The sequence below is a fragment of the Felis catus genome, chromosome B4, assembly GCF_018350175.1.
Source record: "Felis catus isolate Fca126 chromosome B4, F.catus_Fca126_mat1.0, whole genome shotgun sequence".
Taxonomy (NCBI): Eukaryota; Metazoa; Chordata; class Mammalia; order Carnivora; family Felidae; genus Felis; species Felis catus.
In genome coordinates, this window is record NC_058374.1 from 99,154,988 (window position 1) to 99,181,422 (window position 26,435).

A 26,435-nucleotide genomic window follows, 5' to 3' on the forward strand; every position below is an offset into this window, starting at 1 on the left:
CTGTGAAGTAGGACAGACAGATCATATCCTAAGAAAAAAGGGGGAGACAATGAAGCTGGAATTTTGAGGGTTGGGAAGGTTTTAAATAGTTACTATGGAAAATGAGGGAGGAAGCTGACTAGAGAAACAGAAGGATTCTCTACCTAGTGTGATGATTCTTCTCCAGCGGTACCCACCAGCCCTGAAGCAGACATAGAGCATGTGGACAGTAAGATTCTGTCATTTTTTCCAACACTGGGGTTTTGTCAGGTAGACATAAAGGAAAACAGTGCAAGAGAGTTTTAGAGTTTTAGCCAGATAATAATATGCAACGGAATTAGACCTGAGCTGTATGGAGAAGAGACAACAGTATATAGATAGGGAGAAAATAGGAGAGTAAATAGACTTGGAGTACCAGTGAACTTCATGGAGAAGTGTCGCAGGAGTAAATGAGTGAGCAAACTGGAAGAATAGGAGGCTACAGTCAGGGAATGGAATATGTTACTTTGTGAGCTCAGAAGTGGGAGTAACTTTAGGGGATAACAAGATCCAGAGTGTGGCTACAAAAGTGACAATTATGGAGTATTGGGAAGTTTTGAGATGGTGAAAACATTCAGTAACAGACCAAGTTATTGGATGAATTATCTATAAGCATATTGTAATCATCTATGTCCCAAATTCTAGGACAAGGACAATTTTGGCTGAAAAGGTAGATAGTGACTGACCCAGGTGCCAAAATTAATAAGGAGGCATGATCAGGGTTACCTGAGTGGCTCAGGTGGTTAAGCTTCAAACTTCAGCTCAGGTCATGATCTCGAGGTTCGTGAGTTCAAGCCCTGTGTGGGCTCTGTGCTGACAGCTCAGAGTCTGGACCCTGCTTCAGATTCTGTGACTCCCTCTCTCTCTGTCTCTCTCTCTCTGTCTCTCTCTCTCTGTCTCTCTCTCTCTCTCTCTCCCCCTCTCTTTCTCTCTCTCAAAAATAAATAAACATTTTTTTAAAAAGGAGGCATGATCAGAAGGAAGATGGTATCATGAGGAGGATTAGAGGATGGTGCAGCTAAATAATATCCATCTCAAAAGAGCTTTGTTGGTATTTAACTCTGGTGCCTAGATCCATGGGTGCAAGATGTGGAAGCGAAGGAGGAGATGTGACCAACTGAGTCTTATGGAAAGCAGTATAAAGTAAGGTAGCTTTGCACATACAGGAATAATTTGAGGCAAAAATACCCAACAAGATTCATGCTTTTCTTGACCTTAAATAAGTCCATATAGTCATGGAGTTTTAGCAAAGACAGATATATGAGATGTATCAGAAGGAGAGCCATATAGGATTGCTAAAAGATAACCTACCTTGCTGCTTACTACATTTCAATTTTCTGTAGCTAATTGGGATAGATCTTTAAGTCTTCTTTGGAAACGTATAGATGTCCAGATATGAACCAGAAGCCAGTGTTGTGGTATTTCTCAATGATACGTGGAGGTAGTGAAAGTGAAAAGAGTTATTGGAGGTGGTCTAGTTATTTTGGCTGTGTGAGACGGAAAAGTCAACACCTGTTTGATGTACTCTGCCATCATTCTGTGGGCAATCTTTAGGCAAGATGAGTTTTGTACATGGAAAACTTGGAAGAGAAAAATTTGCCTACAAATTGTAATTGCTAAATTGTCAATCCATGGAGCTGGATTACTTCCTTCATAAACAAAGTGGTGGCAGATATAGGACTAGTGAAGGCAATAAAAGTTTCTTTCTTTTTTAAGTTTCTATATGTATTTTGAAAGAGAGAGACTGTGCATGCAAGTGGGGGAGGGGCAGAGAGAGAGGGAGAGAAAGAATCCTAAACAGGCTCCACACTGTTAGTGCAGAGTCCAATGCAGCGCTCGATCCCATGAACTGTGAGATCATGACCTGAGCTGAAATCAAGAGTTGTACACTTAAGGGGCACCTGGATGGCTCAGTCAGTTAAGCGTCCAACTTTGGCTCAGGTCATGGTCTTGGGGTCTATGAGTTCAAGCCCTATATTGGGCTCTCTGCTGACAGCTCAGAGCCTGGAGCCTGCTTTGGATTCTGTATCTCCCTCTCTGTCCCTCCCTTGCTCACTCTCTGTCTTTGTTTCTCTCTCTCTCTCTCTCAAAAATAAATAAACATTTAAAAAAATAAAAAATAAAGAGTTAGATAATTAAGCTGAGTCACCTGAAAGTTTCAGTCACCACCAGAATTGCGTTGATTTTGAAACAATATAGATCCATTATAAAATTTGAGGGGTGCCTGGGTGGCTCAATTGGTTAAGCGTCTGACTTTGGCTCAGGTCATGAACTCACAGTTGCGAGTTCGAGCCCAGCATCAGGCTCTGTGCTGAGAGCTCAGAGCCTGGAGCCTGCTTCAGATTCTGTGTGTCCATCTCTCTCTGTTCCTCTCCTGTTCGTGCTCTCTCTCTCAAATAAGTAAATAAAGATTTTAAAAGATAAAATGAAATTAATAAAATAAAATTTGAATAATGGTCTTCTAATGGACTTAGGATTGGACATGCGTATAGTTACTCATTGGGCCACCCAGGCAACATGTCCTTATCTAAGTCCTGGACACAGGTCCTATAGATGAAGGTATGGTCAGATATCAGTCTGAAAAATGTCCCAGAGGGCTGTTCAGTCTTGACTTAGAGAAAGCAAATACCTAAAAATAGAGAAATTTGACTGCTTCTTCAGGTACTGCTTGCACAGCTGTGAAGTTTCAATGGACATTGCTGGTTATAGGTACTTACCTGTTGTTTTCTCCTAATCCAGCCCAATAATTCCAATTGCAGTTGTGGAATTGTATAGATTCAGACTTGATTTAGGCTAGACTTCTCAAAACTCAGAACAAGAGGAAGATTGGCATGGGAGAGTATTAGTCTGGCATTTCCGGCCATATAATATAAATAGTGATATGAAATTCAAATCTTTGAAAAAAGAGGGCCCATTGTATTCTAGCATGATGTAAATTTATTTATTTTGATTGATTGATACATTTATTTATATATATTTCATTTATTTATTTGCCTTTCCAAAGTTATTCTAGGCTACAGTCATCAGACATGATCATGGGGTGATTGGCCTATGCTGCAGATTTTAAAGGCAGTCTTTGTAGTGAGTAGCATTTTGTATAGGTTTAAGGGCAGGGGTTCTCCGTCCCTGTGTCTAAGGACAGGAAAAGTGCTGCTTTTGTATTAGAGGCATCTATTTCAGTGATAAGAGATTAGGGCAAGAAATGTAGGCTAGGGTGTCGGTAAAGGTGAGTAGATCAATTCTTGAATTTTTGAAAGGCTAGTGTTCTGCTAGGATCAAACAAAATGCATCTCTTCCTTGAAATGGTTTTATAGTGGAACAGTGACATTAGAGAAGTGATACCTGATCTGCAAATAACTATAAACCTCTGGATGTCTTTGATGGACTAGAAAGCTTGCCATTCATGGGTATCGTATACTTTATTGGGTATCACCAAAAACTTCTGATAAGATATGACTCAGAAATTTGATATTCCAGTTTTTGAATATGTGTTTCTTAGGTTTCACCCTTCTTCCAGACGGCCCAGAGTGACCAAACCAGGGGCATATGTGCCTAACATTTGTTTTTATAGTTTCCAACTACACACAGAATTTAAAATCCTGTTTAAATAACCAGGATTAATGACCCTCTGGTCACTAAAAAATATCATTTCCCTGCCTATCTTTCTTCTTTCTTAACCTAAATCCTTCATATAAGCTTCCCAATTTGTATCTACTTTGGAGCCTCTTTTTTTACCTAGCTCTAGGAAATTGATGTAATAATTCCTCACTTCTTCCCCCGTTCCTTACAATGGATTAAACCAAATTTTTTTAATCCACTTTAATTTATTTGCTTGTTTATATATTTACATTTTTTTTAATTGAGAGAAAGAGAGAAAGCAAGTGAGCGAGGGCAGAGAGAGAGAGGAAGAAAGAGAGAGTGAAGTAGGACTCACCTGAAGCAGGGCTCCTGTTCACCCAAAGCAGGGCTGGAGCTCACCTGATGCGGAACTCTAACTCACAAACCATGAGATCATGACCTGAGCTGAAGTTGGATGCTTAACCGATTGAGCTACCACGGCTCCCTATATTTATGTATTTTTAAAGCAGACCTCTAAGTAAGCCAAGCAGCTGGGTCTTTGGGACAATAGGCATTTCAGAATTTTGCAAACTCATCAGAAATTTAATATATCATTTCTATAGAACTTTTAATACATTTGTGCCAAGCAGAAAGCAATTAATTATAAAACATTCTATAACATCATTTTGAAAGGAAAATTTTGCTACAAACTAAAATGAAAGCAACATTAAAACTAATTCATTTAAATTATACTACTTTGTTTCAAGGACAAGGGAATTCAGAGACAATTTTCTTAGGGGAAAAAAGGAGAAGATTACTGAAATTTCCAGTTTCAGTACTTTCTAGAGTCCATTTTCTTAGTTAAATCACTTTTATAACCTAACTAAAAATTGGTAACCATGCTATTTAAATGATGAGATTTGAGACTTTTTTTAACTAAATGTTTTCTGCTTTTTTCTAGAGGATCTCTGTCGAGAAGGCCTTATACACCAGGAATAGTTTGTTCTCAATGTAGCAGATATGACAGATGCACAGATTTTCTATGCAGTAAGATAAAAAAAAATAACTTAAACATAAAAAATCCATAACACATTCTATGATAAGAAAAATGAAGTGTTGAACACTAGTTTTTCATTGTCACATTAATATTGTTCTTTTGACCAGAGGGGTGTTATTATATTATTAAAAGAGGGTTGAAATAGGTTCATCTTTAGATTTTTCTAGACTTCACAGCTATTTCTGCCCTCTCTTACCCCTGTTTTTGCCCTTGGAGACATACCACAATGTCTGAAAGGAAGAATGAGAACAAACAATTTCCCCCTGAAAACACTTCCCAGCTAATTCCTGAAATAGTAGCCTGTTTGAAAATGACTGCTCTAAAGGATAGGATATTCTAAAATATTTATAGAAAGAAAAGAAGTAAAGTAGTTTAACAGCCTTTTATTTTAGCCACCCCCCCCCCAAATATTCAAAAGATGAAAGTAGAAAATACGTTTGGTTAAATTTTTCATTCAATTTTTCCAAACATGAGAGCATATAAAGTATAACTATCCCTGGAATATATGGTGCTTAGAAGAATGTACTAAGGGATAAATTCAGACACTAAGGGACACATTGTGATTTTGTGATAAAGAAACTAATGGACAATTTCATCATAATGCCACAGCTGAGATGAATCCACCCTAACATTTTTGCCCTTATTTCACTTGAATCAAGATGCAAAATCTTGCTCTTCCTCTTCCCCTTTTCTTTCTCCTTCTAAAAAATTCAATTCTAACACCATTAGGTAGGTCAGAACAAGGGAGGCATCCACACAGAGGGTCACAAGATGTGACATATTAGAGCCTAAGCAGAATGACAAGGGATTCATACACAGTGCAGTGGATATGAGAAAACAGCCTACGCAGGGTTAGGACAGTGTCTGCATAGGGGTATGGCCTTGAATAGAAAGTTAGAGCCCCTTTGGAGAAAGTGAGCCATCCATGCATGAGGTCAGGCTTGAGTTTTCAGAGACAACAGGATGAAGGGTTCCCCATACCCAGACAGCTCAGTATGTGGTATCTGAGCCCAAGTATGTGGAAGAGAGCATCATCATGGGCTGGGAGTAAGAAGCCTGGCATAGAGTATCAGAGACTGAGCAGGTAAAGACTGCATCCACAGAGAGGTGTTTTGGCACTGGTTGTTGGAGCCCAAGCAGAATGAGGAAAGGGTTCACATATAGGAGTGCCCTGACAAAGAGGTATTAAAACCTACACAGGTAAGGGGGCAGCCATGTTTAGGGACAATTTTACATGAGGTGTCAGAGTCCAAACTAGGTGAGGAAAGCTTTAATGTAGGTGAGGTGGCCTGCATGGGAGGGGTCAGAACTCTAGTAGAGTAAGGAGGGAATCTACACACTGGAAAAGCCCAAAGCTGGGTTTCGCAGTCTGAGCCAGGTAGGAGGGGACCCAAGTGGAGGATCAGCCTATAAGTTGCCAAATTAAATACAGGATGCCCAGTTAAATTTGAAATTCAGTGTAAACAAAAAAAAATATTTTTAGTATATGTATCTTCCAAATACTGCATGGGATATACTTACCCAAAAATTTCTTTGTTATTTTCTGCAATTTGAATTCAACTAGGCATCCTACATATTTTTCAAAATTTTTATTTAAATTTCAGTTAGGGGCACCTGGGTGGCTCAGTTGGTCAAGCATCCAACTTCAGCTCAGTGAGTTCAAGCCCCACATCAGGCTCTGTGCTGACAGTCAGAGCCTGGAACCTGCATCAGATTCTGTGTCTCCCTGTCTCTCTGCCCCTCCTCTGCTCGTGCTTTATCTCACTCTGTCTCTCAGAAATAAATAAACAACAACAAAAAAAAATTTAATTTCAGTTAGTTAACAGTGTAATATTAGTTTCAGGTGTACAATATAGTGATCCCACGCTTCCATACAACCCCCAGTGCTCACCAAAGTGCCCTCCTTAATCCCCATCACCTATTTCATCCCCTCATCCACCTCCCTTCTGGTAGCCATCAATTTGTTTTCTATAATTAAGTGTCTGTTTCTTGCTTTGCCTCTCTCTTTTTTCCCCTTTGCTCATTTGTTTTGTTTCTTAAATTCCACATATGAGAGAAGTCATATGGTATTTTTCTTTCTCTGACTGACTTATTTCACTTAACATAATACTCTGGAACTCCATTCATGACATTGCAAATGGCAACATCCTATATTTATATTTGCTAAATGTGGCAACTCTACCAGCCTGGTGTAGAGTGTAAGAGTGCAAGCAGGGTGAGGAGGCCACCCATGTAGAAGAGAGGGGAGAAGGAATAACGAGGACTGGAGATATACTGAGGGGATTGATCAAATATACAAATAGGTTAAGGATAATGGGCACCAGTTTTCTCACTGCCAGAGGATGGAGTATAAATATGTAGAGGAAGAAAACAAGCATGAGTCTTGTGATGACTTGGAACTAGAGGTATTTGAACTTAAGGATTTCAATAAATATAAATAATCATAGTTGTAAATATTTGTATATGTATGTACCTACATGCATATATTCCCTAGCTCTGGGATAGCTTTGGAGCAACGGCTTCCCACCCACAAAGGAATGAGAACAGCTAGCACCCAGATCTTGGTTTCCAAATTCAGGCCTTCACTAAAAAAAACCAGGGCTCACTGGAGAAAGGTTCCAAGGCTGGGGCAGGGAAAATATAAGATAAACCCAGACCATCTTTTTATACTCATAAACAAAGAAGTAAGTGCTCAAAGAGTGACAGGGACATATAGGAAAACAGACACACAAGGACACAGAATCCACTTTAAAGGGCTCTCTGTGGTCAAATCTGGGATGATTAGAGTACTGAAGTAGTAATAGTAATTGATTAGAACTCATGGGATACAACAGGAAACTATGATTCATACTAATATAAATTAATAAACGAATAAATTAGAAGTTCGATGAGGAACAATGTATTAATAGTTCCAAAGTAACTCCCCATAGAAGTACTTAATTACTAATGGGAAAATAATTTTACAACAGAGCAGTTTGGCAGACACCACCCTAGTAAAGTGACCAATGTGAACATCATCAGCAATGGGAAAAATTAAAAACAAAAACAAACAAACAAACAAACCTGCACCACCTGAGAGGATGCAAGGAGAAAAACACAGCATCACTACTGGGGTACTCCTGCCAAAGATGCACAACCAAGTCCAATCACAGAGAAGCATCAAATAAATCCAAACTTCAGATTTGTTGAGAATTTGTCTGCAAAATAACTAGCATGCTATCTTCAAACAATGTCAAGATCATGAATGTCAAATAAAAAGTGGAGCACTGTCCTAGACGAAAGAAAATAAAGACATGAAAACTAAATGCAATAATATTTTGAACATGATCTTTTGTTACAAAGGACAGTATTAGCACAGCTAGTAAAAAATTGAATGAGGTCCAAATATTAGAATGTAGTAATGTAACAATGTTAATTTTCTGATTTTGTTGGTTGTGTTATTGTTATGTAGAAGAATATCCTTGTTTGTAGGAAATACTAAGTATTCCAAGATGATAAGGTATCATATTGGCAACTTGCATTAAGATGGTTCAAAATAAAAGTTATTTGTACTGTATTGCAACTTTTTTCTAAGTGAGGGATTCTTTTAAATTAAAAAATATTTTTAATGCAAAATCTAAGGAAAGCAAATCAATTTGAAGTTTTTTGTTACAGTCCAGGGGCGAGGTGAGGTTCCTATTTGAGTATTTATGAGAGAAGTAGAGATAATGAGACAAATTTGATTAATATTTATGGGGCAAAACTAGCCAGTCTTGGAGACTAATTTGATATAGTGATGAGAAAAAAAAGAGAGTCAAATATAACTATCAGGTTTGGTGGAATTGAGATATGAATTATATGAAGAGAGGAAGCTATGGAAAATAGATAATGGGTTTTGATCATCATTAGCTTTAAATACCTGTTTAACATCTGAGTAGATAAGACTAGTAAGTTTAGGGTACAGAACAGGGCTCTATTTCAGAATCATTAGCATATAGACAACACTAAAAATATAAAAACGGAAGAACTCACCCAGGTACAACACATAGAGAAAGAACAGTATTATGCCAAGAATAAGATCCTGGGGGGAAAGTGAGAAATATTGGAAGAGAATGGGGGAAACAGTGGAAGAGGGACAAAAAGAAGAAGATACCCCAGTGTAACCTTTTATTAAAGTGTGCTTATTGAATTGACAGTATGGGAGATTGTTAAGTCTGGGCTTCAGTGTCTGAGCAGGGTAGGAGGGGGTCCAAGTGGAGGATCAGCCTGAAGGTTGCCAGATTAAATACAGGATGCCAAGTTAAATTTGGGTTTCAGGTAAACAAAAGTATTTTTAGTACATCTCAAATATACTAATGAAGAACTGAAAGTCAAATTGAAAACAGCACGTGGAATCAAAAATGCTGAAAAACACAGTCAGGGATATGGAGGTCTTTAAAAGTTAAAGAGAAAATTATAGGGGTGCCTGGGTGGCTCAGTCGGTTAAGCATTGACTTCGGCTCAGGTCATGATCTCACAGTTTGTGGGTGCAAGCCCCGCATCAGTCTCTGTGCTGACAGCTCAGACACTGGAGCCTGCTTTGGATGCTGTGTCTCCCTCTCTCTCTCTTCTCCTCCCCCACTTGTGCTCTGTCTCTCTCTGTCTATCAAAAATAAATAAATGTTAAAAAATTTATAAAGAGAAAATTATAAATAGGCACTGATAAATCAGATTCAACATGTGAATAATTGGAGGCCCCGAAGAACAGAACAAAAATAATAGAACAGAAAATAAAGCTATAGATAGATACAAATATTTAAAGAAATAATAAAAATTTCAGAAATAAAAGTTCTTGAATCTAAACATTGAAATACCTACTATCGAATGTAAACTGGTGCAGCTATTATGGAAAACAAGGGGAGGTTCCTCAAAAACTTGATAATAGACCACATGATCCAGTAATTCTGGATTTAAAGCAGTAATTCTACTTCTGGGTATTTATTTGAAGAAAATGTAAACACTAACTCATAAAATATATATATGCATCCACATGTTCATTTCAGCAGCATTTACAATAGCCAAGATATGAAACTCATATCTTGTGTCCATTGATGGATGAATGGGTAAAGAACATGTTATACACACACACACACACACACACACACACACACACACACTGAAACACTATTCAGCCATATAAAAGAATGAAAATATTTGCCATTGGTGACAACATGGATGACCCTTATGCTAAGTGAAATGTCAGAAAAAGAAAGATACCATTATGATCTTACTTACATATAAAACAAACAAACAAACAAAAACCCAAGCAAACACAAAAAACCAAGCTTATAGATATAAAGAACAGATTGGCTGGTTGCCAGAGGTGGAAGTTAGTGGTGGGCAAAATGGGTAAAGAGGTCAAAGGTACAAACTTCCACTTCTACTTATAAAATAAATAAGTCATGAGAATGTAATGTAGAGCATAGTGACTACACTTAATAATAAGGTATTGCATATTTGAAAGTTGCTAAGAGAGTAGAACTTAAAATTTCTCATCACAAGAAAAAAACATTTGTAACTACATACGATGGCAGGTGTTCACTAGATTTATTGTGGTGATCATTTCACAGTAAATACAAATATTAAATCATTATGTTGTATACCTGAAACTAACATAATGTTATAGGTCAAGTATACCTCAATTTAAAATAAGTAAATAAAATAAAAACAACATTGTATAGATAAAAAGAAAGAAAATGCATACTATGTGCCAGGAAAAAATGATGCCAAATAATCTCCATTTAGACACTGCCTAGTGAATTAGAGGAAAAGAAAGACTCCTTTAAGTATCCAAACCAAAATATAAAATAGTTCATTAGAGTTTAATAGCCTGGGTTGAATCAGGAAAACAACCACTTGAAATATTCAGACAGTATAGCGTTAACATAGAATAGAGAGCTTTCATGAATGGTGGAAACTGGAAGAGCACAGATCACAGAAGTTGCCATGAAAAGGCAGAGAAACTGTACTTAAAAGGTCAGGGAAGCAGACACTGAAGACCTCCTTAGCCTGAAGCACCAAAACAGGTGGTTCTCAAAAGCTTACCAGAAAATTTGAGAATCTTTGAGAAAGCTCCCACTAAATGGTCTCAGTGTTTGGCAGCAAAGCATTTTTCCCATCCTACCAAGAAGCCACTGTGAATCTCACATCTGTTCAGGTATCTGGGTAACAACCACCTCGGGAGAATAATGGTCTCCACTTCTCTTAAATCTTCCAAATTTCACTTGCATTCCTGTCATTGGCAAACTCTAACCTGAAGCTATACAGAGAAAGGGACTCACAGAAAGGTAGTTAGTGCCTGATTTCAGTGTTGACTTTCCGCCAGTGTGGTAGAATGCTGCTTTGGCAATTAACAATCCTTCATGGGGGAGGGGGTAATTTGGCTGAAGTCAAACTTTTCTACAAGAACAGTCAATGCTAAAAGATAGTGGAATAATGACTATATCTATATTGCCCTTAATGCTGTACATAAATTTAGGCAAGCCTATTATTCAAGTACAAGGAGACAGACAAATGTTGTGGGAACATGACGAAACTTGTGGTACATAGTTCTTCAAGAGAACTTTCTCAATAAACCCCTAGAGGATGGCTTTCACCAGAAAGATGAGTGGAAACAGAAAAGCTGCATTGAAAGAACTATCCATAAACATTGAATCTTAATTGATAGACAAAGATTAAAACTAATCTGAAGTCTGTAATTATTTTAAAAAGTAAATATAATAAATTTGTCAATATACAAATGATATAATTAATAAAATTTGGGAGAAGAAGAGAAGGTAGAAAAATGTGCTTAATTTCTTCATCTTTTATAGCCAGGGGCCAAAAGATATTATTTAAAGCTGATAAATGAAACAATAGTATTTAAATATTCAATCAAGTACAAAAGTAAGAGTGTAATCAATGAAGATTAGTGATGACAAATGAAGGAAAGTGTAAATAAGAAACATGCTAATTACATCATTGCTCAAACTGATCACATATATGGAATGAAGTAGAGAAAATATAGACTGTGTGGTAAAAGATTTTTTTAAAGGAGCTCTAAAATAGAAATCATTACATAAACTATGAAGTAAAATAAGACCAAGCACAAAAGGCTAAAATAACCTCAAAGAACCAGTAGGTCAGTTCATTTCTAAAGTTGTCTGAAGAGTGATTTCTAAATTTTCTTGTAAGGGTAGTGTCAGTTGCAAGACAAAACCTCTTGGTTGCCATTGGGTTCTGTCTGTGTGAGAACTCATTTATCCTCACTCTCCTTCCTAATGGAATCCAGGAATGATTGTCTTATTGTCTCTGCCCCAGTGAGCAGAGGAAAAGAAATTTATTTCCTGAAAAGTATTATGATAGCATTGGGCAAGATAGCAAAAACAATGAGTGCCAGGCTATGGAATTAACTTTCCTATCTAAGAAAGGAAGAGCAACTGAAAGCTTCTGAAAATAAGAATTAAATGAGGAAAATGAGTAGATTCAGATGATTAATTTGGAATGATCTGGGGGGAAAAAGAGAGATGCAAGTAAGAGATATTATAGAAGCCTAGAATGTTGAAGCCAGAAAAATTTTTAGAGGACAGAAGTGAAGTGATTCGTATAAGGGGACAATGATTTAGAAACAGAATTAGTAATAGAATCCACATGTTCTCATTCCTATACTTCTATGTTCTCTCTAGCAGACGAGGCTGACTTTTACTAATGGAGAATACATTATATTTTATTATGGGCTACCGGTTGGAGGAGGCACATCAAAGATGGCAGCATGATGCTTGACAACTAGGAGAATGATATCATTATTTTTAGAAAAATTATCTTATTTCTAGGGAAAGAAGGAATATTATGTAAGTCTTTACGGGCTTTCTTTTTCTTTTTAGGTAATGCAGATCGTGACCAAGCCATATGTATGTATCATTGTCCTTTATTTCTTAGACAGTTTAACTACTTTATGTGGAAATCCAGCTTTCAATTGCTTCTTTATTTACAGATTACCGATTTTGGTATCCAAGATGGGAAGTTCCCCGGCCAATTGTGTGTGACCCACTGTGCTTATTTATTTTCTTTCTGAGAACACTGTGTTTTTCAGTATGTGTCATAACTGTTTTGATAATACAGTCTCGGTTTCCAAATATATTATTGGAGAAAGAGATGCTATTTTCCCCCGAAGTAGTTGAAATAGAGCCAGAAAAGGTAGAGGAAAAGGAAGAGGGGATAAAGGGAGAGAAGATGAAAAAGAAGGAAGAGGACAAGGGAAAGGAGAAAGAGGAAGTGAAGGAAGAGGAAGATAGAGAAAAGGAAGAGGAGGAGGAAGAGGAGGAAGAAGAAGGGGAGGAGGAGGAGGACGAGGAAGGGGAAGGGTAAGATTTACCTCCATGATAGGACAAAAGTATAATAGCAAAAAAAAAAAAAAAAAAAAAAAAAAGGTGGGGGAGAAATAAAACACTAAGCTTTAACAAAACAGGATATGTACAAACCACTATTACAATAGGTTTTATTTTTCTTATTCTTATTCAACAATTTAAGTTTGAAAAACATAGAAACAAATAAAAAAGCATATATTTTATAGTACATATTATAAAACAAGCTCTGGGACACTGAGAACAGATAAAGATGTGATGATAGAGATACTAAAAAAGACTTGACTAATCTAATTGGTCTTAAGATTTTACTGTGTTATCCTTATAAAGGAAGGAATTCCTATTTTCTAAATATGTTTCTATCTCTGTGTTTTAAATATTTCTTAAATAGGTTAATAAGTTTCTCAAGTATTAAGATTATACATGTAATATGCTTAGGATTGTTCCAACTCAAGATAACCATTTAATAACTTTTGGTTTTGTTGTTTTCATCATTACTATTATAGCTATTTTTGGTAGTGGTGATGATGGTGGTGATATTGATCAATATGATCAAGGCATGTAATATCAAGGCATTGAATATCATTGTATATATTTGTACTGTATGTGTTTGAAATAGTTTAAGTGATAGTTGTACATGCTGTTAGGAGACAAATTTTTATTTCTATTTCATGCTTACTATTTCATCAAAGCCTTGTTGTAATTCTTTCCAGGCTATATAATTTGTTGCCACCAAAGGCCAATAATTGTCAAAAGTTTAATTATTTGTGATTGAGCAACCTGGCTGCTTCCAAATTTATGTGGTAAAATAAAATAAAATTTAAAAAGTTATATACTTGTAGTTATTCAATATGTACAGTAAAAGTTCACAAATTGGTGCGGCACCTGGGTGTCTCAGTCGTTTGAGCATCCGACTTCGGCTCAGGTCATGATCTCACAGTCTGTGGGTTCAATCCCTGCGTCGGGCTCTGTGCTGACAGCATGGAGCCTGGAGCCTGCTTCAGATTCTGTGTCTCCCTCTCTCTCTGCCCTTCCCTCACTCGTGTTCTGTCTCTCTCTCAAAAATAAATAAACATTAAAGTGTATTTATTAAAAGAAAAAAAAGTTCACAAATTAGTAATATAAATTAATTTTTTTTTTATTTTGAGAGAGAGAGAGAGGAAGAGAGAGAATCCCAAGCAGTGGGGTTCAAACTCATAAACCATGAAATCACAACCTGAGCAGAAGTTGGACACTTAACCAATTGAGCCACCCAGGCACCCCATAAGTTAATAATATAAATTAACTACTTACCATGTGTAGTACTAATAAATGATCTGAATAAAAATGCCTAACATACTGTCAATCAAATGGTATAAATTTCAATGTTTATTAACTTTATTATATTAAAAGCCTATTCTTAAATGGGGCAAGATGAGAATTACACCAAAAAACCCTACATGTATATAATTTCTATGAAGTCAGCTTCCTGGAAAAAAAAATACAAAAAACTTAGGTACAGAAAAGGGCTGGTTCTCTACAGGACTGTTATTTATGAGTATTCTCTGATATTTGTATACCATTTCATAGCTTCCAGAGTGCTTTCACATACTTATTTAATAATCAAAACCACTCTGTGGAGTTGATATTGCTTCCATTTTTACAATGAGAAGACTGACTTTGGATTTGTAAAGTGTTAACAACCTAGGACTGAGAACAAATTAATTTCTGGACATTCTGATGCATTTATAAGTATAAATTCTTCATGATACCATGTTCAATTCCCACTATGACTAACTTATGTATCTGATATCTGACTTCTACTCATCTAACTTTAATCTTCAACATATTCTCCAGGTAGTTTCATGGAATATGATTGCTATATGCCAGTGGTTCTTAACAGGAGGCAATTTTGCCATATATACATTATTGTATGCATATATACATTAATGCATATATACATTATTGTATTTCCTTAAATTCTCATTTTTCTAAAAAACTGTTATCCCAGTTTCTTTCCTACCATTCTTCCATCACCTTTTTGTATCCACAAGTTACCATGGGAATAGTTATTTTGTTATCATGATTCTGTCTCCCTAGTTTGGGAATGATCCACTGACCACAGGTGGGCACAACCATTGCTTTTGGTTTGGGGATCCAGACAGACATTCAATACAGGTTCTTCTTAGTGTCCTTAGTGGCTCAAGTTTTTATTTTTTTATTCATTTTATTTTTTTAAATGTTTATTTATTTTTGAGAGAGACAGACAGAGTGTGAGCAGGGGAGGGGCAGAGAGAGATGGAGACAGAATCCGAAGCAGGTTCTGAACTGTCAAATAGAACCTGATGCAGGGTTCAAACCCACAAGCCATGAGATCATGACCTAAGCCAAAGTCAGACGCTTAGGAGCGCCATCAAGTTTTAATATGTAAATCTCTGAGGCTGTTTAGCAGATTGTATGGAAGGAAAGAATGGATACAAACAGAAGCAATGAAAGACTGTTGTCCCTGATACCTGGTTTTATCCCCACCTTTCACATGTATTGGTTTTTTTCCAGAATATATCCTATTTTCAGCCAATAAGTTTTCCTAGGTTATTTTGAGTCGGATTCTGTAACTGATTCCATGGGTAGGATATTCTTACTATAAAGTTATTTTCATTAAAATGTTCATTATTCTGAAACAGCATGAACAATAATGGCACTAAAACTCAAATCCTTCATAGAGATCCTTCATAGCATTATATGGTCAAAGGAATAGAGAGTCTTTTTAAGTTTTATTTCCTAAGTCTTGGTTCTCGATATCATCTCCAGCTCTCTCAAAACCACACACCCTATGTTCTTAGAACATTTACTTTTATCTTTATTACACAAGTTACAGGTTGACTCCCTACATAAGGGATCATTAGCGTGAATCCCAGGGGTGTCAGGGAAAATTACTCTTATTCAATTTCCATGGCACTGAGTTTCAGGAATGTACTTTGACCAGGATGTTCTGGCCCAAATAGTCTTGAGTGGTGAATGAGCATTCAGTTCATTCCTTAAAGTACCATGTATTCTATTACACATTGTAAAACTTAGACTGTTGAAATGTCCTTGGCAATAGCCAGCAAATGTCTATACTACATTATGTGTAGTATATACTTACCCTTGGTTTAGTTAAGGGTTGGTTTAGTTAAGGGTTGAAAAAGTGTGAAAGACTCACTACACTCCACCAATAAACATTGACATAACATTAGTGATCCAATGCTATCTTGAGTCCTTCATTTAAATTTTTTTTTAATGTTTATTTATTTTTGAGAGACAGAGAGAGACAGAGCATGTGCGGGGGAGGGGCAGAGAGAGAGGGAGACACAGAATCTGAAGCAGGCTCCAGGCTCAGAGCTGTCAGCACAGAGCCTGACGCGGGGCTCGAACCCACAAGCCGGGAGATCATGACCTGAGCTGAAGTTGGACGCCCAACCGACTGAGCCACCCAGGCGCCCCATCTTGAGTCCTTCATTTAATTGGTCCAGGATCAAGTGTGTCATTCCTTAAAAAACAGATAAAGGTAAAGATTGTTGGTTCCTCAACTTCCCATAGCAATGAGTTACAGGGAGGGTGGTAATAGACACTACACAAAGGGAGCCTAGGGAAGAGCAAGAATGAGTAAAGAATGTTCACAAGGAACAACATACAGAATGGGAATGGAAAAGAAACCGGAGTCATAAGGGCTTGGCGACTGTAGAAGGGGTAGGACATGCAATTATTTAAGATAGCCATGAACTTTTTCTACATAATTCAACATAATGTTGCTGAGAAATCAGGTTGGCCAGCATTGGTAGGTTGGGGTAGAGTGGAGGACATTGGACAGTGCCTTTTCTTTCCCTTCCCTAGCAGAAGGAATTGCCAAAAGCACATGCCCACTCAAATTCAAAGTACCACCTGACTGAGGGAAATAGATTACGGGCAGTATTAGACAACATCTCTAAAAATATTTAAAATATGAGGAACACTAATGATATTCCTGTTATTAAACAGATTGGATAGGGGTGCCTGGGTGGCTAAGTCAGTTAAGCGTCCAACTTTAGCTCAGGTCATGATCTCACAGGTTCATGAATTTGAGCCCCATGTCGGGCTCTGTGCTGACAGCTCGGAGCCTGAAGCCTACTTCAGATTCTGTGTCTCCCTCTCTCTCCTCCCCTCCCCAGCTCTCTCTCTCTCTCTCTCTCAAAAATAAACATTTAAAAAAATGTAAACAGATTGGATAGACTTCATCATTGGAGCGAGACCTCTGATGGGATGCTCTATGCTTATATGGTGTTCTATTCCTGTGGCACTCAGGAAACCCACACACGATGATGTTAGCTAAGACTCTCGAGGGCAGTAAAGTCACATTCATACCCAGGAAAGATGTCATAATAAGTGTCTATTTCAATGAGAATGAGCCACTGGCTTTTCCAGGATGGAAGGAGTCCAATGTAGTCAACTTGCCACCAAGTGGCAGTTGGTCTCCTCAAACAATAGTGCCATGTTAGGGACTCAGAATTCACCTCTGTTGTTGGTAGAATCTACATACAGAGGTACTTGGAGCAACACCGATAAATGAAAGTCCATGCAAATGGACCAACGTGTGGCATCCATGCGTTCCATTTGTCTGCCCATCATGCTAACTCTGCATGGGGAGAGGACAAAGTCTAGATAATCTCAACTGATAAATTATTTCATCTACTTGGTCATTCAATGCCTCTGGTGGGCAATAATCTGTAAAAAATTTCTGCACACCATTCCCACTCCCTTGTTTCCATTCACATGCGTCTGCCCCAGACCTTCTTATTTCTCCCCTTTTCATCCTTTTCCTTCTAAACTCCTAACCTCTGGCTAGATATTTGCTGCTGTCCATGTGTCCATATTGATTCTCATCTCAAGCCACTTGTGTTTCCATACAAAGTGGATGGTCAGATGTACTACCCTGAAGATTTTCTCTCACTGCTGACTTTCAAAGCCACTCCCTGTGTATGGCTGTAATGCAGCCATTGTCCATTTTCAGCTTGCACCCATATCTTGGACCAACTGATCGATAAATTAAGATTTTACTTTTAAAAATTACCTTTATTTTTAGGTACAAGACCCTTCTCAATATAGTCACAGGTGTGAACTGAGACAGGGATGTTGGTATAACTGATGGGTGAAATTGAGGTCTAGGTTATCTGCTCATGTAGCTTACTCTTGCCCTGTGGTTCCACTTGGATTCAGTCACATGATAATGCTTTGGTTCAGTGTCAGCTCAGATCATGTGTCCAGCAGTTTCCCAAATATGTGGATATTCCCCCTTTGCAAATATATACTCATTCAAGTAAATGTCCCTGGGTCCCTTTTGGAAAGTACTAGGAAAATCTTTAAAGTGCATACTAGTGGCCTCCTAGGAACTCAGCCACCTCTTCAGTGGTTTCCCCATGTAAAAACTGGCTCAGTTCCAGTACCTAAGCAAGGGATCATGATTTTTTACCACTTGCTTCACTGGATCACTACTGAAACCAACTGTGCCATTTCAGATCCTCCTGAAGCCAATGTCAAGACAGAATTATGGGCACCCGGGTGGCTCAGTTGCTTAAGCTTCCAACCCTTTATTTCAGCTCAGGTTATGATCTCATGGTTGGTGGGATCAAGTCCCACATGGAGCTGACAGCACAGAGCCTGCTTGGGATTCTCTCTCTCCTTCTCTCTCTGCCCCTCCTCTGCTCACATGGGCACCTATGCATGCTCTCTCTCTCTCTCGCTCTCTAAGCTCTCTCAAAAATAAAAAAAATAAAAACAAAAAACTTAAAAAAAAGACAAAACTGAAGTATAAGAGGTTTATTAGTTGATTCCTGTAAAACTTGAAGTATCAAAGAATATAGTATGGGAAGGAGGGAAAAAAAAGAGTGACTTTATAGTGGAGAAACCTGATAAACCCTCCCTCAGACACAAGGTCGACATCAACAGGGATAAGTCATGTTAATATTATGTATCTTTGATATGATATGATGAAAATGGCATTTTATCTTTGTGATCTTCTCAAAAACATAGAATCACAGTCAAATCATGAGAAAAATATCAGACAAATCAAATTAAGGGATATTCTATAAAATACTGACCAGTTCGCCTAAAAACTTTCAAAACTTTCTTTATTTCATCAAAAATAAGGAAAACCTGAGAAACCATCAGAACCAAGAGGAGTCTAAGTTTAGACGAATGACTGTTAAATGTAATATGGTATTCTGAACAGGATCCTGGAACATAGGGCATTAGGTGAAAACTAAGAAAATCTGAATAAAGTATGTACCTTAGTTAATGAAAATGTATTGATATGTGTTCATTAGTTGTGTCAAACATACTTAAGATGTTAATAATAGGGGAAAGTGGGTGTGAGGTCTTTGGGAACTTTGTATGATCTTCATATTTTTTTCTGTAAATCTAAAATTGTTCTAAAACACGGTTTTTAAGAAAATAAAAAATATGATATATGAAAATTACATAAAATTCTAATTGCAATGTCTATAAATGAAGTTTTATTAGAATACAGAAACACACACAAAGGGCCAGGAGAGCAGGAGTAGATAGGGAAAGACTTCAGACTATAATGCATATCTGACACCTGTGAAATTCAGTCAGAAAGAGGCTCAGACTGCAATGTAACTCAGAAAATCTGAGCCCACAAAGGCAGGGAGCTATGGTATGAAAATCCCCTCTGTAAATCTTTTGTGTTAGGAGAAGTATGTGTTGGGCAGTGTGTCAGAATTTTAATCTGAAAAAAAAAATTTTTTTTCAACGTTTATTTATTTTTGGGACAGAGAGAGACAGAGCATGAACGGGGGAGGGGCAGAGAGAGAGGGAGACACAGAATCGGAAACAGGCTCCAGGCTCTGAGCCATCAGCCCAGAGCCCAATGCGGGGCTTGAACCCACGGACCGCGAGATCGTGACCTGGCTGAAGTCGGACACTTAACCGACTGCGCCACCCAGGCGCCCCTAATCTGAAATTAAACCAGAGGATATGAAATGGAAAATCCCATGCATGTCCCCTCAGGAACACAAAATTTAAGGAGTAAGAGACTGCTTTCCCATAAATGAATGATTTACAGAAAACTCATATTATTGGAATTTTCTTTTTTTTTAATGTATGTTTATTTATTTGAGGGGGGGAGGGGGAGGGGCAGAGAGAGAGGGAGAAAGAATTCCAAGCAGGCTCCAAGCTCAGTGCAGAACCCAACATGGAGCTTGATCTCATGATGGAACAAATCAGTAACAAAGTCTGTTAGGAATCCCAGAGCTCATTGTTGGTGAGGAGGGTATGAGTCAGTAGGAGAACCTGCTGCTGCCACCATGGAGCAAGTGACAGAGGGTTCTTTACGTGGGAACCTTAGAATAATCAAAGCTGAAAGGCATAGGAGAGTTTAACAACTCAGACCCTGAGGGACACAGTAGGAAATTGTACTTCTGGAAGAAGGCTGGGGAGGGCTACAGGGAAGAACATTGTGCTTTTAGACCTAATGATCTTTGATCCACCTATTCACCACTTTCCCTTTGAAATACAGCCATAGACATTCTCCAGGGTTGAATGCCTTGGTTGAGACTTTGCCTACTCATAATGATCTCCAATAACTTTAAGATCAAAGATTCCAGTAAGAACCTGGGAATTGTCAGAAAAGCATTTGAATAAAAAACAGGCAGCTCATCAAAGTGACCCAATTAAATGGAAATGACACATTCGGAAACCTGTCTGTAAGTAAGGGAAGCCACCTCCCCGGGGCCAAGACTGTCCCCAAAAGATGATTTACTTCTAACACTGAAACTTTTTCCCCACCAGATGAGTTTCTATGTTCAGAAAGAAAAAGAAAGATGGAACTTGATTTGTGGATGGCAATGCTTGACTGAGGGAGGAGATATGTTTCTGAAAGAATGCCAGCTAACAGAAAATTTCTAGTAAAAGAAAAAGAGGTGAGTAATCAGCTAAATGGACAGTTATATACAGTGTGGCTAATACAAACCCTTACTGAGATTGATTGATTGATTGATTGATAGATATGATAGATAATGACTCAGTGAATGACCAGTTGTCTAACCATTTGTTTTGGCAAGTGAGACACATGGATTCAGACTTAAAAATACCATCATTTGGATGCTGGACTTAAAGAAAAGCCATGAGCTTTTTTTCTTAAAATATAGATTACTCACATGTGGTTGAAAAACCCATCAGTCACATTCAAAGGAGAAAAATGCTAGTGACTGAAAAAACAAGATATATTTATTTGTGCAAGCTTTGACAGGTTTAGGTCCCTGAGATGAGTGTACATGAAGTTGTAAACCAAGTTTCAATAGACACATTTCCAGGACTTGCTCTTCTTTCCTGTCCAGCTTATAATTTACTGAAGACATGTTTACATTTTAGTCCTTAAACAGACCCCCAAGTTACATGGCTCATCACCCATGGGAATAATAAGTTACAACGAGTTTTTCTCTGCTATTGACAATTTTAGGGGTTTTGACTTTGTGACTGAGGCCTTGTCAAAAACAAGAAAGGCTAAAAGACAAGATTACCCACAAATATAAACCCAAACTTAGATATCAGCCCATCAGGGAATAGCATTTTATAGCACAGACCGTACAAAACACAAAGGAACAAGAAATTTAATATGAACTGAGCCTCTCAACAATTCATATCGACCGCAAAGCAGAGGAATAAACAGAAATTTAAATGGACACTTTAAGTAATTGAAGCTGCCTTGATCTTATAACTAGCATGGTGACCTTTAACAGGTGTTCTTAATTTTATCTGATTGATTTACTAACCTTCCTATTATATCTTCTAGAAGGAGAATAGAAAGCCCTTGCACGTCACAGGACAGGAATTAGACCTCTTGCTCAACCGCCAGACAGTGAAAGCTGTAAAGAGGCACCACTAAATCTACACGGAATCAGGAAATGTTACAGGCCACTGCACCCCCTCCCTAATTAACTACGCCCAGTCCCTTTAAAGCCCTCTTGGCTAGGCAGAAACCGTGGAGCTGGCTTTTGGGCCAGAGTCTGCCTTCTCCCCAGGTGGCCGGCCTCCTGAATAAAGCTCATAGTCCTTTCCAACCAACACGGGCTCTTGGGTACTGAGCAACAGGCAGAACTTGGGTTCCACAACACAATTACTAGACAAAGCAGGTGGGGGGAGAGGGTGCATTGTGATGTAGTATTGAGTAATATCCCAGATTAAAAGATGTGTTTCAATTCATGTTGCAGGGCTATAAAGGTAGATCACCAGGTGAATGGTTTCTAAGAAAGGGAGTTGGCAAGATGGGATAAAGAGGAAGGATGCAGCTCTCTGAATAACTTCTCCAGAGCTAACTTACTTTTCTGGCTCCTACACAAAGCAGAAACTAGCTATCTCCGTTGTGTCCGCAGTCTGAAACAGATACCACCTGCCCCTCCTCCTTCTTCTTTGTACTTGGAGTGTGGAAGTGAAGCCATAGATGCAGCAGCAGTCCTGTGACCTTGAAATAAGAAGCACGAGTGGAAAATCCACATGCTAAGGATGACGGAACAGGAAAATAGAAAGAGCTGGAAATAGTCACATCATGTTGCTACTGCACCAGTCCTACACTTCCGACCTTCAGACTTATTATTATTTTAGAAAAATTATATCCCAGCCACCTGGGTGGCTCAGTCGGTTAAGTGGCTGACTCTTGATGTGGGCTCAGGTCATAGTCTGGCAGTTCATGAGTTCAAGCCCCATGTGACTAACAGTGGGGGCCTGCTTGGGATTCTCTCTTTTTCTCTCTTTCTCTCTGCCTCTCCCTGCCTCTCTCTCTCTCACTCTCTCAAAATAAATAAAGTTAAAAGAAAATCTCTTAAAGTATACCCCGTTGTAGTTAAGTTACTGTGGATGAGTTGTTGTGCAACTATCCTTCTCTTCAAAAACAACCTCAAAACAGTGAAATTCAAAATGCAGCAGAGAGAGGAAACAAAAATTGCCAATATCAGAAATAAAACAAGGGATACAACTAGAGATCCTAGGGGAGAAATTAGAAGGACAATAAATGCAAACAATGAATAACTTTTTGTCAATAGATTCAACAATTTGGTTGGAATGAGCAAATTATTGAGTGAGTCCACTTCAAAACCAACATGAGAATAAAGAACAAATCTAAGTAGCCTCCCATTAAAAACAAAACAAAACAAAAAAACAAGAAAGGTCTGAAATTGTGTGTTGCCTGCAAACTGACAAGCCTGTCAACCAGTTTCAAGGATATTGAAAGAAAATACAGTACTCGTGGGTCAGATACAAAGGTCAATATTTTACTCAACAATGGTTATGAATTAAAGCTTTTAAAAACATTTTTGTTCCTTAAATTGCTTTTATATTTAAGAAATCAAATAGTCCGATAAAACCTGAAATAAAAATATAGTTGCCCCTGGTACCAGAGCTGACAGAACATGCTAAAGATGCTTTAGCAAAGAAACTGCAAAAAGAAAACAACAACAAAAAAAGTTAAGAACTAGAACATTCAAAGGAAACACCAAAACCGCTGTTGAACCCACCATTTCCTTTGGGTTGAACAAGTTCAAAATCATTTTCTTCTCAGAATTGAGAAATTACCTAGGCTAAAAGTCTATAGCTACTTGAATAGTGTAAACATTAATTAAGTCAATGCTATGATTATATTGGTTACATTATCTCTTCAAGCATTTATATCTCATATTCCTACCTGAAACACTTGGGTTATGTCTAGATACCTAAGAGTTTCTAATGCTCAGGTATGTGACAAGTTTAACTTATGCATGATTAAATCTAGCAGCATTATACAACACAGTGTAAGTACTTCATAAACACCAGCATTAATCTTTTAACATTTATTTTTGTATGTGTATAGATTTAGAAAATATATTTATCCTTTTTGTATTTATAATAATTTTTGAAGTTTAGCCATCACAATTAAGATAAATTGGTTTCGTAGGGCACCTACATGGCTCAGTGTGTTAAGCACCCAACTTCGGCTCAGGTCATGATCTCACAGTCTGTGAGTTTAAGCCCCACATCAGGCTCTGTGTTGACAGCTCAGAGCCTGGAGCCTGCTTCGGATTCTGTGTCTCCCCCTCTCAGCCCCTCCGCTGTTCATGCTTTGTCTGTCTCTGCCTCACAAAAATAAATAAATGTTAAAAAAATTTTTTTAATAAATATTTTTTAAAAAAGATAAACTGGTTTCAGAAAAGTACTGTTTAAAGGAAATATACTTCATTTTTTAATGTTTATTTATTTTGAGAGAGATAGAGAGCAGGGGAGGGGCAGAGAGAGAGAGAGAGAGAGAGAGAATCCCATGTAGGCTCCATGCTGTCAGCACAGAACCCGATGCAGGGCTCGATCCCTTGAACCATGAGATCATGACTTGAGCCATGTCTCAGTTGCTTAACTAAATGAGTCACCCAGGCATCCCTAAAGTAAATATACTTTAAATGAGAACCAAAAATTCTAAATAAAATGTGGCAAAAATTATTTAAATGGAGTTTTATTTTGAAAAATTAAAGTAACGAAAATTTGGAAATTGAGCTTGTTTTTTTCATATTTAACAAATATTTAACTGAGAACTGCAACTATGGACTAATTCTTAGAAAAAAAAGAATAAAATGAGTGTTAATTGATCAGCATAATTTTTCAGGAAAGTTATATGGTACAAAAGAACAGCATATTTCACTTCACATTAGACTTTCAAAGTAGAGAGGATCATTTTAAAAAATAAACTACAGGGGCGCCTGGGTGGCGCAGTCGGTTAAGCGTCCGACTTCAGCCAGGTCACAATCTCGCGGTCCGTGAGTTCGAGCCCCACGTCGGGCTCTGGGCTGATGGCTCAGAGCCTGGAGCCTGTTTCCGATTCTGTGTCTCCCTCTCTCTCTGCCCCTCCCCCGTTCATGATCTGTCTCTCTCTGTCCCAAAAATAAATAAACGTTGAAAAAAAAATTTTTTTTTAAATAAATAAATAAAGTACAGTAAAACCTTGGTTTGTGAGCATAATTCATTCTGGAAACATGCTTGTAATCGAAAGCACTCGTATGTCATAGTGAATTTCAAGAACCAATGATTCAGTTGTGATCATGTGACATTCAGCGTCGCGTACTACTTGTATTGCAAGACATCGCTCGTTTATCAAGTTAAAATTTATTAGAAATGTTTCCTCGTCTTGCAGAACACTCACAGAACAAGTTAATCACACACATACTGATATATCAGAGGTCTTCAGAGTTCTTCATCAATTTTCTCAAGAATTCTTACAATCTTTTGACATTTAAATTGTTCTCTTTTTACAGACGAAGTCATTATTTTTTCATTTGTTCTCCTTCAAATGTTAACTAATTTAATCCTAGACAACATTTTATTTGTCAATATCTTTTGAATAAATTCCTGAAGTCCTAAATCTTTTGCAAGAATTGCAATTTCATATTGCAATTGCATTGTATTGTAGCATGTTGACAGCATTGCACAATTAACAAGACACTTATAAAGGTGTTGACTCTTCCTGCAAGGATTAGGTGTTAGTGATAATGGAATAGGAATATTTGAATTGGAAATAATTGTGTGTAAATTTATAAACAAGTTTTTGTGTATGTTTCATGACTGCTTTAGCTGTCCTTTGCCACCTTGTAATTGTGCTGATTTGAATGTGAATATTTTCACAATGAGGATATGTATATTTTAATTGTTTTACAAGAATATTTTAGGATAGAATCTGTAGTATCTTCTAATAATGGAGCAAGGTAGCATTGTCACCAATATCCTTTTAATCTTATTCTCATATTGATAAGAAACTTGAATTTAGTATGTAGATTTCAGAATTATAAAAAATGGACGATTCCTGTAAGTACAGGTTTATACACAGAGTTCCTTGTTGAAAATATTCCTAGACTCCACTAGGATGGAGTGTTAGTGTGTTAGTCACTATATTCATACTGTATATCATGGAGTATTTAAAACATTATTAATAGAAATATAATGCAAGCCACACATGTTATTTTAAATATTTTTGTAGGTATATTAAAAAAAATAAAAAGAATCAGGCAAAATTAATTTTACTAACAGACTTTATTAATCCAAATTATCCAAAATATTATTTCAACATTCAATCAGTATTAAGAATATTAAAGAGAGGGGCACCTGGGTGGCTCAGTTGGTTGAGCGTCGGACTTCAGATCAGGGCATGATCTCACAGCTGGAGCCTGCTTCGGATTCTGTGTCTCCCTCTCTCTCTGCCGCTAGCCCACTTGCATTCTGTCACTGTCTCTCTCAAAAATAAGTAAACATTAAAAAAAGTTTTTAATAAAAAAAGAATGTTAAAGAGAAATTTTACATTCTCTGTTTTACATAAAGTCTTTAAACTACAGTATGTATTGGGGCGCCTGGGTGGCACAGTCGGTTAAGCGACTGACTTCAGCCAGGTCACGATCTCGCGGTCCGTGAGTTTGAGCCCC

General features: G+C 37.6%; 1 protein-coding gene and 1 long non-coding RNA gene across 2 annotated transcripts in view; both read left to right on the forward strand.

The window, feature by feature from the left end:
* The window catches only part of GLIPR1L2 (GLIPR1 like 2), a 30,609-nt gene extending 16,785 nt beyond the window's left edge, over nt 1-13,824 (forward strand). The window contains exons 4-6 of the mRNA XM_019835241.3: nt 4,538-4,623; nt 12,514-12,540; nt 12,624-13,824. Coding sequence (XP_019690800.2) covers nt 4,538-4,623; nt 12,514-12,540; nt 12,624-12,997 — 487 coding nt within the window. The 3' untranslated portion in view covers nt 12,998-13,824. The remainder of the gene's footprint in view (nt 1-4,537; nt 4,624-12,513; nt 12,541-12,623) is intronic.
* A 6,317-nt stretch (nt 13,825-20,141) lies between these two features.
* Nucleotides 20,142-23,312, forward strand: LOC109501670. Its single transcript, XR_006600874.1, has 2 exons — nt 20,142-20,711; nt 20,797-23,312. It is a non-coding gene; the product is annotated as an uncharacterized LOC109501670 (long non-coding RNA).
* The last annotated feature ends 3,123 nt before the right edge of the window (nt 23,313-26,435 follow it).